The sequence below is a fragment of the Cydia pomonella genome, chromosome 20, assembly GCF_033807575.1.
Source record: "Cydia pomonella isolate Wapato2018A chromosome 20, ilCydPomo1, whole genome shotgun sequence".
Classification (NCBI taxonomy): domain Eukaryota; kingdom Metazoa; phylum Arthropoda; class Insecta; order Lepidoptera; family Tortricidae; genus Cydia; species Cydia pomonella.
In genome coordinates, this window is record NC_084722.1 from 441665 (window position 1) to 453968 (window position 12304).

General features: G+C 40.8%; 1 protein-coding gene across 2 annotated transcripts; it reads right to left on the reverse strand.

The window, feature by feature from the left end:
* Positions 1-316: 316 nt before the first annotated feature.
* Positions 317-11940, reverse strand: LOC133528867 (phenoloxidase subunit 1-like). Of its 2 annotated transcripts, none has more exons than XM_061866347.1 (15): positions 11847-11940; positions 11137-11251; positions 9836-10028; positions 8840-8942; positions 8438-8558; positions 7937-8142; positions 7274-7402; positions 6767-6890; positions 6148-6312; positions 5726-5854; positions 5406-5584; positions 4541-4686; positions 4153-4235; positions 3134-3286; positions 317-2727 (listed from the first exon to the last, which is right to left on the reverse strand). In XM_061866347.1, exons 2-15 carry the CDS (start codon positions 11245-11247, stop codon positions 2518-2520), a joined length of 2052 nt encoding a protein of 683 aa, XP_061722331.1. In that variant the 5' UTR covers positions 11248-11251; positions 11847-11940; the 3' UTR covers positions 317-2517. The 2 variants fall into 2 exon arrangements, with proteins under 2 accessions (XP_061722331.1, XP_061722332.1); XM_061866348.1 differs by having other exon boundaries at positions 11137-11254; positions 11847-11937.
* Between the last annotated feature and the right edge of the window lie 364 nt (positions 11941-12304).

The following is a 12304-nucleotide window of genomic DNA, read 5'->3' on the forward strand; positions in this document are numbered from 1 at the left end:
AACAAATATCCGTGTTCATCACACGAATAAATGCCATTACCAGGATTTGAACCCAGGACCATCGCCTTCACCACCCAACGGCAGCAGATGCTTCTGCAGGAACTCTAATCTCTTATTTTATTTTTAAATCCCGAAATAGCCCAATATATTTCATTATTTTATACTCTTTACGTAGGACTGGATCATGTATTTAGGTAACAACTTCGCATTATTAGATAGTCCCATTAAAAATGAAATAATAAACCAAAGAACGCAATAATACCGGTATTTTTTGTATGAAGAATAAACCGGTTCCGAGCCTTGTGACAGATGATTTTTAAACCCACCCTAAGCCTTATTCAGATAGGACCTAGAAATTTAAAACATTAATTTTGCTAATGTTGTAGAGCCCTACTAATACAAGCTAGTTTTAAATAAAATGACCCATTTTGATTGCCTTGGAGAGCTAGCCTAATACAGGATGAAATCGTTCGTGTAAATTTATTAGTACTTAGTTTTTATTTCCATAATGTATGTAACTGTGCAGGAGGCTGCGTTAATTCATAAATACCAACGTAATTACTGTAAAATATAACGAGTTTTAATGAAAATGAGCTGAGTCAGCTGTACTGGAATATACCTAATAGTCTAAACCTTTTTTTACATCCTAGATACTAAATAGTTAGAGTACCTTAAATAAATATATAATTAATATTATAGGATAGATTACACAAATTGACTAAGCCCCACATTAAGCTTAATAAGGCTTGTGTTGTGGGTATTTACACAACGAAATATACATATAATCTGACTTAGGAACAAATATCCCTACTCATCATATAAATAAATGCCCTTACCAGGATTCAAACTTGAGATTCATAGGCAGGAGGACTACCAACTGATCTATTAGTTTGGTACAAAATCTTTCCAATAATACGACAGTGAATTGTAGTAAATTGATCACTTGTACTTTCATAATTATTTTTAAACAAAGATATATTCGTTGGGAATGTCGTTAAATTATATGAAAATAAATTATTTAGGATAAAATATTGTTTATAGGAAAGTTAGGCAGCGACAGAAAAAAAACAGGTATTTTTGTAAGAGGCTAGATTTACTTAGTATTGTTGTTATAACTAATATATACAGTATGTACTTATGTAATAGCTATAATTAAACCCGTTTGCTAAAAACTATCTTAACTAATATGCAAGTAAGAAAAACTATTAATCCAAGTTATTTTATTGACTTGTATAAAAATGCTGTATTTGTTCCTGTTTTATCAGTGGTTGGTTCGATCTTTATTTTTTTTCTTTATTCGTAATTTTTTTAGTTACGTACCTAAATGTTTAGGCTAAAACAATCTTGTCGTATATTTTCAATTAACATATGTATTTAATTAGGTAACACATGAATGCTTATGGAATAAAAATGATGTTTCAATTACAAATACAACTAATAACATAGGTATATTTTCAAACAACCAACTGCATTTGCATCTGTTGCTATATTTTCGTGACAATCCTAAAAAAATTTAGTGCGACCTTTGTTTATTTACCAGAGATCACCTAACGTTTATAAACAAGTCAATAAAGGTATTTTTTAAGTAATTAAATAAGTTCGTATAATAGATAGGTATATGATTAAAAAAAACGTAAAATATAATATACTAAAAATAATTCTATATAATCGGTGTCCAATGTTCAAAAAGCAAAGTCGAATAAGAAGGAGAATCAAGGTAATTACGAGTATATGTTAGCTGCAGAAATCCTGTGAGGATCAGGGGAAAGTAAGATCACTTTGACTGAGTCCTGACACTAGTGGCGTTCGTAAATCAGATCCAATATTTATTTAGAGTTGCTACTACAGCCATATAAAAGTAGAAAGTCTGTTGTATTGAAGTTGTTCAAAGAGTGTTGATGTGGTGGTGATCTTAGGGCGTCCGTCAGCTGGCGCGGGCATGAGGGTGCCATTGTAGGTAAAACCCATCGCACGAGTCCGCGCCAGTTAGCGTAGCTCATAACATTATCTTTGACCCGCTCACCCGCACCGTGGACGCTCTTAGTGGAAAGTACAACTTCAATCAAGATCCCTGCATTTGTGAATCTTTTATTTTATTACTCTTAAGGGTCCCACCCGTTACTAGTCCGCCTGCAGTTTCTGGTCCTATCAGGCGGTCTGTCGTCCTAGGCCAGTAACGTCTAGTGATTATTGCCTGCCGGCAATGGCCTGCTGCCACCTCTGCGACTGAACACTAGCAGTTGAGAGTCGTCAGTTTCCGCTCCAAGACCACGGACTGTCCGGCCGATAACTGTCGATGCTGACCGGAATCGTCAAGCTGCCACACACTCTCCGTTCTTATTAGTCGTCAGGCCGAAGCCTGAAATGGAACTGTTAGTGTGTGACCTTTTGCGATTAACTAACAGACTAATATCATCAGGCGAACTGGTAATCTGTGGGCCCCTTCATACATCCCTTAAGCAGCCATGCCGAAATTGTTGAGTTGAGGTTATTGAGGGTTAAGGCGGTCAAGTTAGTTTAATTCTGAGCCCTAATCCTTGTAGCATCTGTGAACTTGATCCTGCACTGCTGCACGGCCATGTTGGGCTGCAGGAAATCGGAGAGCGAACTCGCAGGGTTGGGGCGGTCGAAGGGGAAGCCCATGGCGCGCTTGTCCGGGTACTTGCGGTCGCGGATACCACAGTAGGATGCTGCGTCGTTGCAGGAGCCTACTAGGTCTTGTTCCACCTACGAAGAAATGATCTTAAATTATTTACTGCCCAACAAGATGATAAATACAGTTTGGTTGTTAATTAATTAATTTATTTAATCTTTATTGCACGATACATGAAGGTACACATTTTTTCCTCAAAAGGTTAATTGCCTATAATTGGGATTTTATTATGTACATTTCGTGATTGGCATTTCGTGTTCACTAGATATTTAGTACATTAAAGAGAATTAAACGAACTGGATCAAATGGTACATAATATCTCTTATTCGGTCCTCGTTCCAGTTGGTGACCTGTACGAAAAGCACACAGTGGAACCCCTGGGCAGTGCCCTTGAGCAGCAGCAGCTGCAGCCGCAGAAGTCGACCTTGACCTGGTCGGAGCCGAGCCCTGAATTCATGATTAAATATAATTCCTCCTTACCCGGTCCTCGTTCCAGTTGGTGACCTGCACGAAGAGCACGCAGGGGTACCCCTGCGCGGTGCCCTTGGGCAGCAGCATGTGGTGCGGCCACCCGCAGCCGCAGAAGTCGAACTCAGCTGCTTCGGCGGAGCCCGGCTCGCCACGACGAGAGTCCTGAAGTTACGAGTTAGATAGGTTTAGGTACTCCAAAGTACATATTCGTATGTTGGGATAGTGGGGAAATAAATATGAAGCGAGCTGTCTAAATATTAGTCAAGGTATTCGTGTCTTCTCAGATCCTTGGTTTTATTTTATGGAGTATTTTATGTGTAATAATGTCCTATAATATTTATTTTTTTATGGTAAACTTCTAGATGCCCATGAGAGATAGTCACCACGCCATTCATTCACCACGCCAGTTGGTAAAGGCTCTCTTACTTCAAAAATTGATACTACATTTGCATTTTATCCACAAGAGTGGCAAAGTAATTGGATGTAAATTTTGTTTTTTTAGACATATTTTAATTTTATTTAGTATTAGTTTTTAGTTTTAATTTAGTTTTATTTAATAGATAAGTTAGTTTATTTTTACAATGCCCAATTAAATGTATCCATGAATAAAAAAAAAAAAAAAAATTTGAGTTGTTTTCTCATGTTGACTGGTGGAATTGACTTTTAAGTGATAATTTTGAATGATATGACTTTTGAATGATAAAAATTCAATTCTTATTTTCTTGTGAATTCTATTTGTAATATTTTACAGATAGTGTTTTCCTCGCATAGGTGTGTGAACAATTTTTAGTTTCACCCGGTGGCAAAGTTGGTTTAACCCTTGTCTTGAAACTCTTGCTCAAGATTCAATTTATAAAGCACTCGCTACGCCCATGGTTCAACTTTGGAATCTTTCCCTTGCTCGCGTATCAATATTAGCACGAGGGGTTAAACAACAACTTTAGCCCCTTATAAAACAAATAACTATTTATTACTTGTATGTAAATAGTAGATTGTATCATATAATTATAACATTAATCGTATCATACCTGACTACGGAAGGTGCGCTCGAATGGGATGGTAACCGAAGAGTCTTTGCTGCTGCGTTTGATCGTGTTGTTGCCAGGAGGCACTATGGAATAGAGAACCATGTTACATGTACAATATTATAATCACAAAGTTGACTGATACAATATATGTGATAAATTAATGATGGAGATAAATTAAAATTGTAATTCACAACCCACCGGAACCAGCTAGGTACAGTGGCTACTGTCACAGGTCAGAAGCAGTACACTCACATGGCGTAGAGACCTTGTCGAGCTCCACCATCGTCATCTCATCATCATCATCATCATCATCATGTGTCTCTGGTCCTCAAACAGCAGCGACTGTCAGCTCTCGTGTCCCGCCGGAGCCAGACGGGTACACACTTACATGGCGTAGAGAACTTGTCGAGCTCCACCATCATGCGCCTCTGGTCTTCAAACGGCAGCGGCTGTCCGCTCTCGTCTCCCGCCGGAGCCATGAAGATGCGAACTGTGCCCATCATAGACTGCCCGCTGGTGTTGTTCACCTCGATGCTGCGCAGATAGAACATTTTCATTTATACAGTTCTACAGTACGGGTTGCTTCAAAAAAGGAGTGTACAGGTTTTTAAAGGGTCAGCAACGCGCATGGAACACCTCTGGAGTTGCAGGCGTTCATCGGCTATGGCGAGTGCTTACCACCAGGCGGGCCATATGCTTGTTTGCCACCGAAGTGGTTTAAAAGAAAATTCAATTAGAATGGGGTTAATGAATAAGACTTTGTTAGCTGCTGATATGCCAAAGCAGCTAAATCTAGCAGGATAAAGTGGAAGGAGATAACAGGTCATCCTCCTCATCAAATGGGTGGGAATCATTTATGAGGGTGAGAGATCGGAGAACAAACGAGTTAGTGGACCACAGAAATCTAGCGATCTTTTTGAAACTTACTGTTGGCAAAGTAGGTATTTTGTTTCACCAACTTCTCACTTTATACGCTTATTATAATCTAATTTTTGAATCTAAACATTAGCTCATTTTTTTGAAGTGTCAGAGAGGTTAAGTGGTCTGGTCTGCTGCTTCTAAACGTTCAGCTTTCAGCACAATTCTACGGTGTTGCTGCCACTGTAAGGACGTGTTATATTCTAGTGCATGTAGTCTTTAAAGTCCTCATGTTGCAGATGGGTGAAGCATGCTGGCACGCTGCCTCACGGTTGGAAGTCCAGATCTTGGCACATTTCCACGGCTCTCACTATCTGGACGTGTTATGTACTAACTTGTACATGAAGTCCTCATGCTGCAGATGGGTGAAGCGAGCTGGCATGCTGCCTCTCGGCTGGAAGTCCAGTCCTCGAGACAGTTCCACGGTGCTCTGCTCCCATTGGGTGGCGAAGGTGTTGGCTCCACCGCGGCCTTGGACGCTGATGGAGGATACGCGGATGGATGGGAAGTCCAGCTGTTAGGAGCAAATAATGATTAGGATTATAGTGGAAAGGCGTTCACATGTTCAAGTTCATAGATTTAAAAAGTTGCCTTGGGCTGCATATCCGTAATGAAGAGTGATTGTGAACGGGAGCGGGAGCTACACATATGTTACCTGCTGCGGGGTGTAAGCTGGTAACTTCGCCTTGTGCAGATTGAAGACGTCGTCGACGTAGGCGTGCCAGCGGTAGAACACGGGGTCTCGCATGGCTGTCGACGAGTCTCCCATCACGCCGAATTGTTCCTGCAAATTGATTAAATTATGAATTTCCTTATCGGATTGTTTTCCTCCAAACTTTTAACCACTTCCCTTTCATGGGCTTTGCTCTTCCGCTTTCTTTTCCTTGCACCAAATGCAAGAGCAGAGTCCGTCTACTCCCCGCTAATACCCCATGTACCGAATTGGCAGTGACCGGAGTGCTATAGAAAGTAGGTGATGTTGATGACGTAGCACTTGGTATGAAAACTTAGCATACCCACCGACTCTAACAACGTGCACTGTTCCAATGCAAACTTTTAAAATTTTGGAATACTTACAAGATGCCTATGGTCAGGATCGTGAGCGTACGAGATGACGACATGCCCCATGTTGTGAAAGTCTCCGTATTTGGCAGGGTTGAGGCTGATCGAGGATGCTTCCATCAGGTTACCCAGGATATCGATACCGGTCTTCTCGTCTAAAGGAAGTTTGCGTCCGCTTGGCTGTAAAAGAGAAATTAGGAGATTTGCAACTGCCATTCCTTTAACACTTCGGTGAAGATAGTCAAGGGAACATCATGACATGATGACGTTTTGCCGATATAGGTTCTATTATAGGCACCCTGTCCGTCAATTCTTTGACTAATGGTATAAGGGAATCACAGGTATAAGAGAAAGGCAAGCGCTGGTGACCTAGTGGTATAGCCACACGTCCACGGATTCAAAGCTGGAGATCGTGGGTTTCCCCCCACTGTTTCCAACAAGTTTCTTGTTCATCAATTGGGAAAGCACTAATACAAAGAGGAGGACGATTCAAAAGTGTAGGATGAATGTTTAACCGGTCATCAACTACAATTATTCGATGGCTTGGATGAAGCGCTTTTCCCAGGTCTCCAGTGAGGATTCCAAGCGGATATGATCCACCGAGCGGTCCAGGTCTTGTCGAAGAGCTACATACTAGGTCTATAGCGCCCTCCTCGATGGCTTGGACGAAGCGGTCGCGCCAGGCTTCCAGTGTGGTCACGTCCACACGGATCTGATCCACCGGTCGGTCCAGGTCTTTAACGACGCTGTTCGCAAATCTGGAAGCAATAAAAATATTTTTTTAATTTATTAGTTTAAACCAATAACAAATCATTAGATAACGCGTATATGGAAACCTCTGTGTAGGTTACGCTTATATACTGCGTTCGTATCCGGCCTCGGACATGCCTTGGTTCATATTTTTTATTTAACCTTTATTGCACAAAAGAAAATACAATCGTACAAAAGGCGGACTTAATGCTATAAGACATTCTCTACCAGTCAACCTTCGGGCAAAGCAGAGAACCAATACCATGCATCTTGGTCGCTTTCTTACGGCATTTCAGCGTATAAATCTTTGAGCCGTTCATAGCCAAGTCCTTTTGAGCTTAGTGGTTTTATGAGTTTGTCAAGCGAGTTATGATAAATTTGCAAAGGTTACCTGGGAGGCCAGGCGCGAGACGCGACCTGTGAGTCCAGTTTGGGGAAGTATCCTTCTTCGATTGGGGCGCGGAAATCATTGTAGCGCGTCACCCTTGGCAAGTTGTTGCAAAGACGCTCCATGTTGTATCTGAAGAAGAAAAAAATCATAGATAAACTTGTGATGTTTTTTTCAATTTAGCACACTCGATTTTTAGATGATTTTAGAGTTCAGAGGAAAAAGGCTGAGTAAGCACGTACTGACTACACGTAGTACCTAATTTGTAAACCAGCAAAGATGCGACCAAGCGATGATCTGCATGTAATACAGCAGCTCTCCTCACCTGTCCTTGTCGGTGATGCATCTGTCAGTTACCTCGAAAAGGTAGACGAGGTACCAGTGCCAGTGCACGTTGATATCGGTGTCGTGGAAGTAACACCTTACAGTAATAACATATACTAATCTATGGTAACACCAGCCAATCAGGACCCAACCAGCAAGCACGAGGCAAAGAGGAACGGCCACTCTAGAGTATGATGGATATACCAAACGACGATCTGCTGGTGCATGTAGTACAGATGCTCCCCCCGTATATCCTTGTCGATGGTTCTTCTATTTGCAGCCTCGATGGAGTAGACAAGATATCAGAGAATGATGGACTAGGTGCCAAAATGAGAGACGTACCTAGCAATGATCTGCTGATGCATGTAATATAGCAGCTCTCCTCTTCTGTCCTTATCAACGATGCTTCTATCAGCGGCCTCGAAGGGGTAGACGAGATGCCAGTGCCAGTGGTGCAGGTTGATGCCGATGTCCTCGCGGAAGTACGCCACGCGCTGCTCCGGTTCAGCATCAGCGGCCGTGTAGTTTTGTGGGATAATTACTGGCATCTTTGGGAAGAGCAAACAATTGCACAATTACTTGTTAACCTTATCAACAAGAAGTTATTTAGATATAGGTAGTCAGGTTTATTCTAAGGAAAAAAATCTTTTCATGATATTTATAGGTAAAACGAGCTGACGAATCGCCTGATGGTAAGCGATTATCGCCGCCCGTGGTCGACGTCCACCCATTCTGTTGCATCATTGTCGCGGGAAGGACCCAAAACTACTCATACATTACTTAGAATGTCCTTCCACGGTAGGTGAGGTTCATCAAAGTGTCTTAAAAATTGATTTTGATTACCCTGGAGCCCTCAGGCACGACAGTGGTGGTCTCCCGAGCCTTACGGAACACCTTGGGGTCCACGAACTTGTCAGGAAACGTCTCTGCGAACGTGGGGATGTTCAGCCCCTTGGTGTCAGGCCTGGAATGTAACAAATTATTTTATTAAACAAATGTGCTATTAAAAGGCTTTTCCAATCTGCTCTCCTATATTTTATTTTTTTGCGTAGACAAGTTATAAAAAAAGTTTGCATATTGTTGGAAGTAAGTAGTACAAGATGGCGCGTCCTTCGCACAAGGAAGTGTATGTAGACTGGTAATGCGCACACATGAACCTTTCGTTTATTGGTGTGAAGTGTCCACGCCGAGTCCGATTTAGGTCACAGGGTGGAAAATCATACGATGCAAGCGGCCACTATGTACCTGTGCAGTATGGCGACGGAGAGACAGTAGTTGAACATGTACGGGTTGATACGCAGCTGGCAGTACGCGCACACCGACTGCAAGTCCGCCACGTCACGCATGTCTGAGGAAAGATACTATTTAAGAGGATACGCATGTAAGAGGATAATATTTAAAAAAATAATATTTAATTAAAAAGTGGCCGGGTGTTTCTTCTAATATTCTTTTCAGGGCAGGCAGCTTCTTTAGTTTACAGACACTAAAAAATCATTGAATTCGTAGAAGAAGCTTACCTATCGCAACTTCAAAATATTATTTGTTAAGATGTTTTATTTGCCAAATTTTCATTTGACCCAACTCGTTTTTTTAAACCGTAATATTTTTAGAAGGGACAGGACATCAATCTAACCTAACCTACCTCCAATGGCTTCTACATAATGCTTATTAAAAGTTTAGAAAAAAATATGGTTTTCGAAAAAAAAGCATTCGGTTAAATGAAAATTCAGCAACAGAAACATCGGGCAAACGAACTTCGAAGTTGCGATAGCATATCGTAGAGGAAAGGAATGTTAGGTTAGCGCTATTTAGCTACTCGTATAAAAAGGTTGGACGACCACACGTAAGCATTTCGCTCTCATCAGCATCTTTAGAGGTGTAGGCATCTTTAAGAGTCTTACAACAGGGTTTTGAAGTAAGGTAAATGTGGAGAAGACCGACATGTAATTTCTTTGGTTGAAAGACCGTCATAGAACAAGAACCTCGAATTCCAACACGTACTTTGCTTAGACATACTTCCTTCTGCTCTACAGACCTACTGTAAGTGTAGTATGTATACACACGCAAGAGAAGCGAGGAAAGAGCTTATAGATGGTCCTCCACATTAATCTGGTCGTTGTAACAGCTGCATGGCCAGCGTCAGTAGATATTGGACTTACTCATGAAGCGAGTGAGCTGTCGATGCGCGTGCATAAAGAGCAAGAACTGGTCTGGAGGGCAGATGCAGTAGATGGGACTTACTCATGAAGATGTCGATAAGTCTGCCAGCGAGCTGGCGGTGCGCGGGCACGAACAGCGAAAACTGGTCATTGTAAGGCAGCTGCATGGGCAGGGACAAGTCCGGGAGCGCGATGTTGCGGATTGGGATGGAGCGCCCGGAGTCCGAGCCGAATTTGCTCTCTAGCTGAGCTGATGCGCTTTTGTATTTGTCCGGCTGGAACAAAATAGGGTATTTGTTGGCGGAACAACCCACTCCTCGAATGGTACTACACCAAACATTTTGGCAATATGACCCACTACCCGTGGGATACCACCATTATGTTGCGAGCTAACCCAATCCCCATGGGCTCACCCTATGGATGCGGGCAAAGCTTGATGCTCATACTGATGCCTGTCAAGCCTTCTGAACAGTATATTCCCTCGTGGAACTCAAATGTGGATACTTAGGGCTTTATACTCTTGACCAGTATTTGACTAGTAGTCAAATCAGTATTTTTTTCAACCTGTCAAAACGATTTGCCACTAGTGATGTGCCGTTACCGTAAATTACGAGAACAGAGAGAATTTTCGGGTAATTTACGCGGTAACGTTCTCCGAACGGGTAATTACATTTCACGGCGGCCATACGGCGGCACATCTCTATTTGCCACTATGGAATTAATATGAAACAAGAATAATATTACACAATGACGTCATGGTCAAGTTACCTACTCTTTATAATTCTATACGATTTATAAAATAGAATTTGTGTCTAAGAATATCTTCAGCCCACATTTCTCAATTAATGTTCTGGTGCTTTATTTCACGCATGATGTAAAATAATTCATTTTAAATACAGTCACATTATTGCAAGAATCTGCGACTTAACTACTGACATAAAGAAATAAGAAGTAATAGAGTGCTCACTCCATACATCAGTTTTGATACCAAAATGATTATTATATATGCAGTCGACATCTAGCATCGAGTAGCGGAACTCTCAGCTTCTCTACACGACAATAGATATCGCGGCAAACAACTAGTTTAATGCTCAACGATTTTCAGCTAATATTATAACCAGAGTAAGTGTAGGAGTTGAAAATAGAGTTCCGGTGACGATCACAATAAAAAGATTATTTGAAATTAGTAATTTAGGAAATATTGACTAATCTCAGTATTTAAAAACTTTGGTTTTATAACCTCAGAGGGTTGTCCGCTCCTTTTAATTTAGGCAAAAAAAGGTTATAATATCTAGAATTTCTCAGTGGCCACGTCATACTCTATACCTACAGAATATGTGAATTTTGCAGAGTATATCTATTAATAAATGGTAAAATACTCACGTAGTAGTGTTCAGGCAGTTGGAAGACGGCATTGTCCTCGCCCTTCTGCATGAAGCAGGGCTCCGTGGGCCGGTCGAAGAACAGCAGCAGGTCCTGCTTGTTGCCGCTCATGGTGCTGCTGAACCGAATATTATGGTCAACACCAAAACTGATTTAGGTGAGAGTATGTAACTACTAGCGACATCTAGTGGCGGATAGGAGAACTTTGGTAATTATAAAGAAAATTCACTATATGGATTTAACGGAAAGAAGAGGATACAGCAAATTAAATAAAATAAATAACTGTTGTGTGTTGCCGAGCCGAGAACAATTTTAAATAACGCCATGATCGACATAGTCTGGCGCCATCTAGTGGTGGATAGCGTTACTTTCTTTAACATGAAGATGAAAAACTAGACTAGATTAGATTTATAGTAGATTAATAACCAAGGGTGGAAATTGAACACCCGAGAGTTCGAGGGTGTGATGGTTACTTCTACCCGAGTTAAACACTCTATTTTTCATTTCGACTATGAGGAAAGTCAAACACAAGAAATGTAGGTTTATTATAGGTACATTTCTTTAGAGCAAATTATTATTATATACATATAAGTGGTATCGATATAAAAATAACTCTCAGGTCCAGCATGGGTAGTAAATAAAAAGGATTTATAACTATAAGGAAAAAAGGTGCCATCTACAGTTGAATAAACTAAATTAAAAACACTTACCCTTATTTTTACCGGCAGTAAAATAAAAATAAAGTGAAAATATAAGGGAACCCGTTTTCGGCCGTGTGGTCCACGGCCAAATGGTACCGATTCAGCGGAGTACCACATTTTTATACCGCTGAAAAACCGTGTGCATAGGATACATGCATTGTCTGTTGGCGTAGTAACAAGTGCAAATACAAACTTACACATGCAGTCAATTGAAGCGACACTGTCAAAATATATTATTAAATTTGTAGTTCGCGATATTAGTTTGATATTTGCCCACACGCAAAATAATTTGGTAACCGCAAACATGGTATACAAAGTTAATTTTGCAGCCAATTATGGTAAAATAATCTATCTTGCTATTACAATTTGGTTGTTTGATAATTATTGAAATGCAAAATAAACTTGGTTCCCGAAATGTGAGAATCTGCGGTTTTTTTTATCAAGTTTGGGTGCATGATATTTGGTTT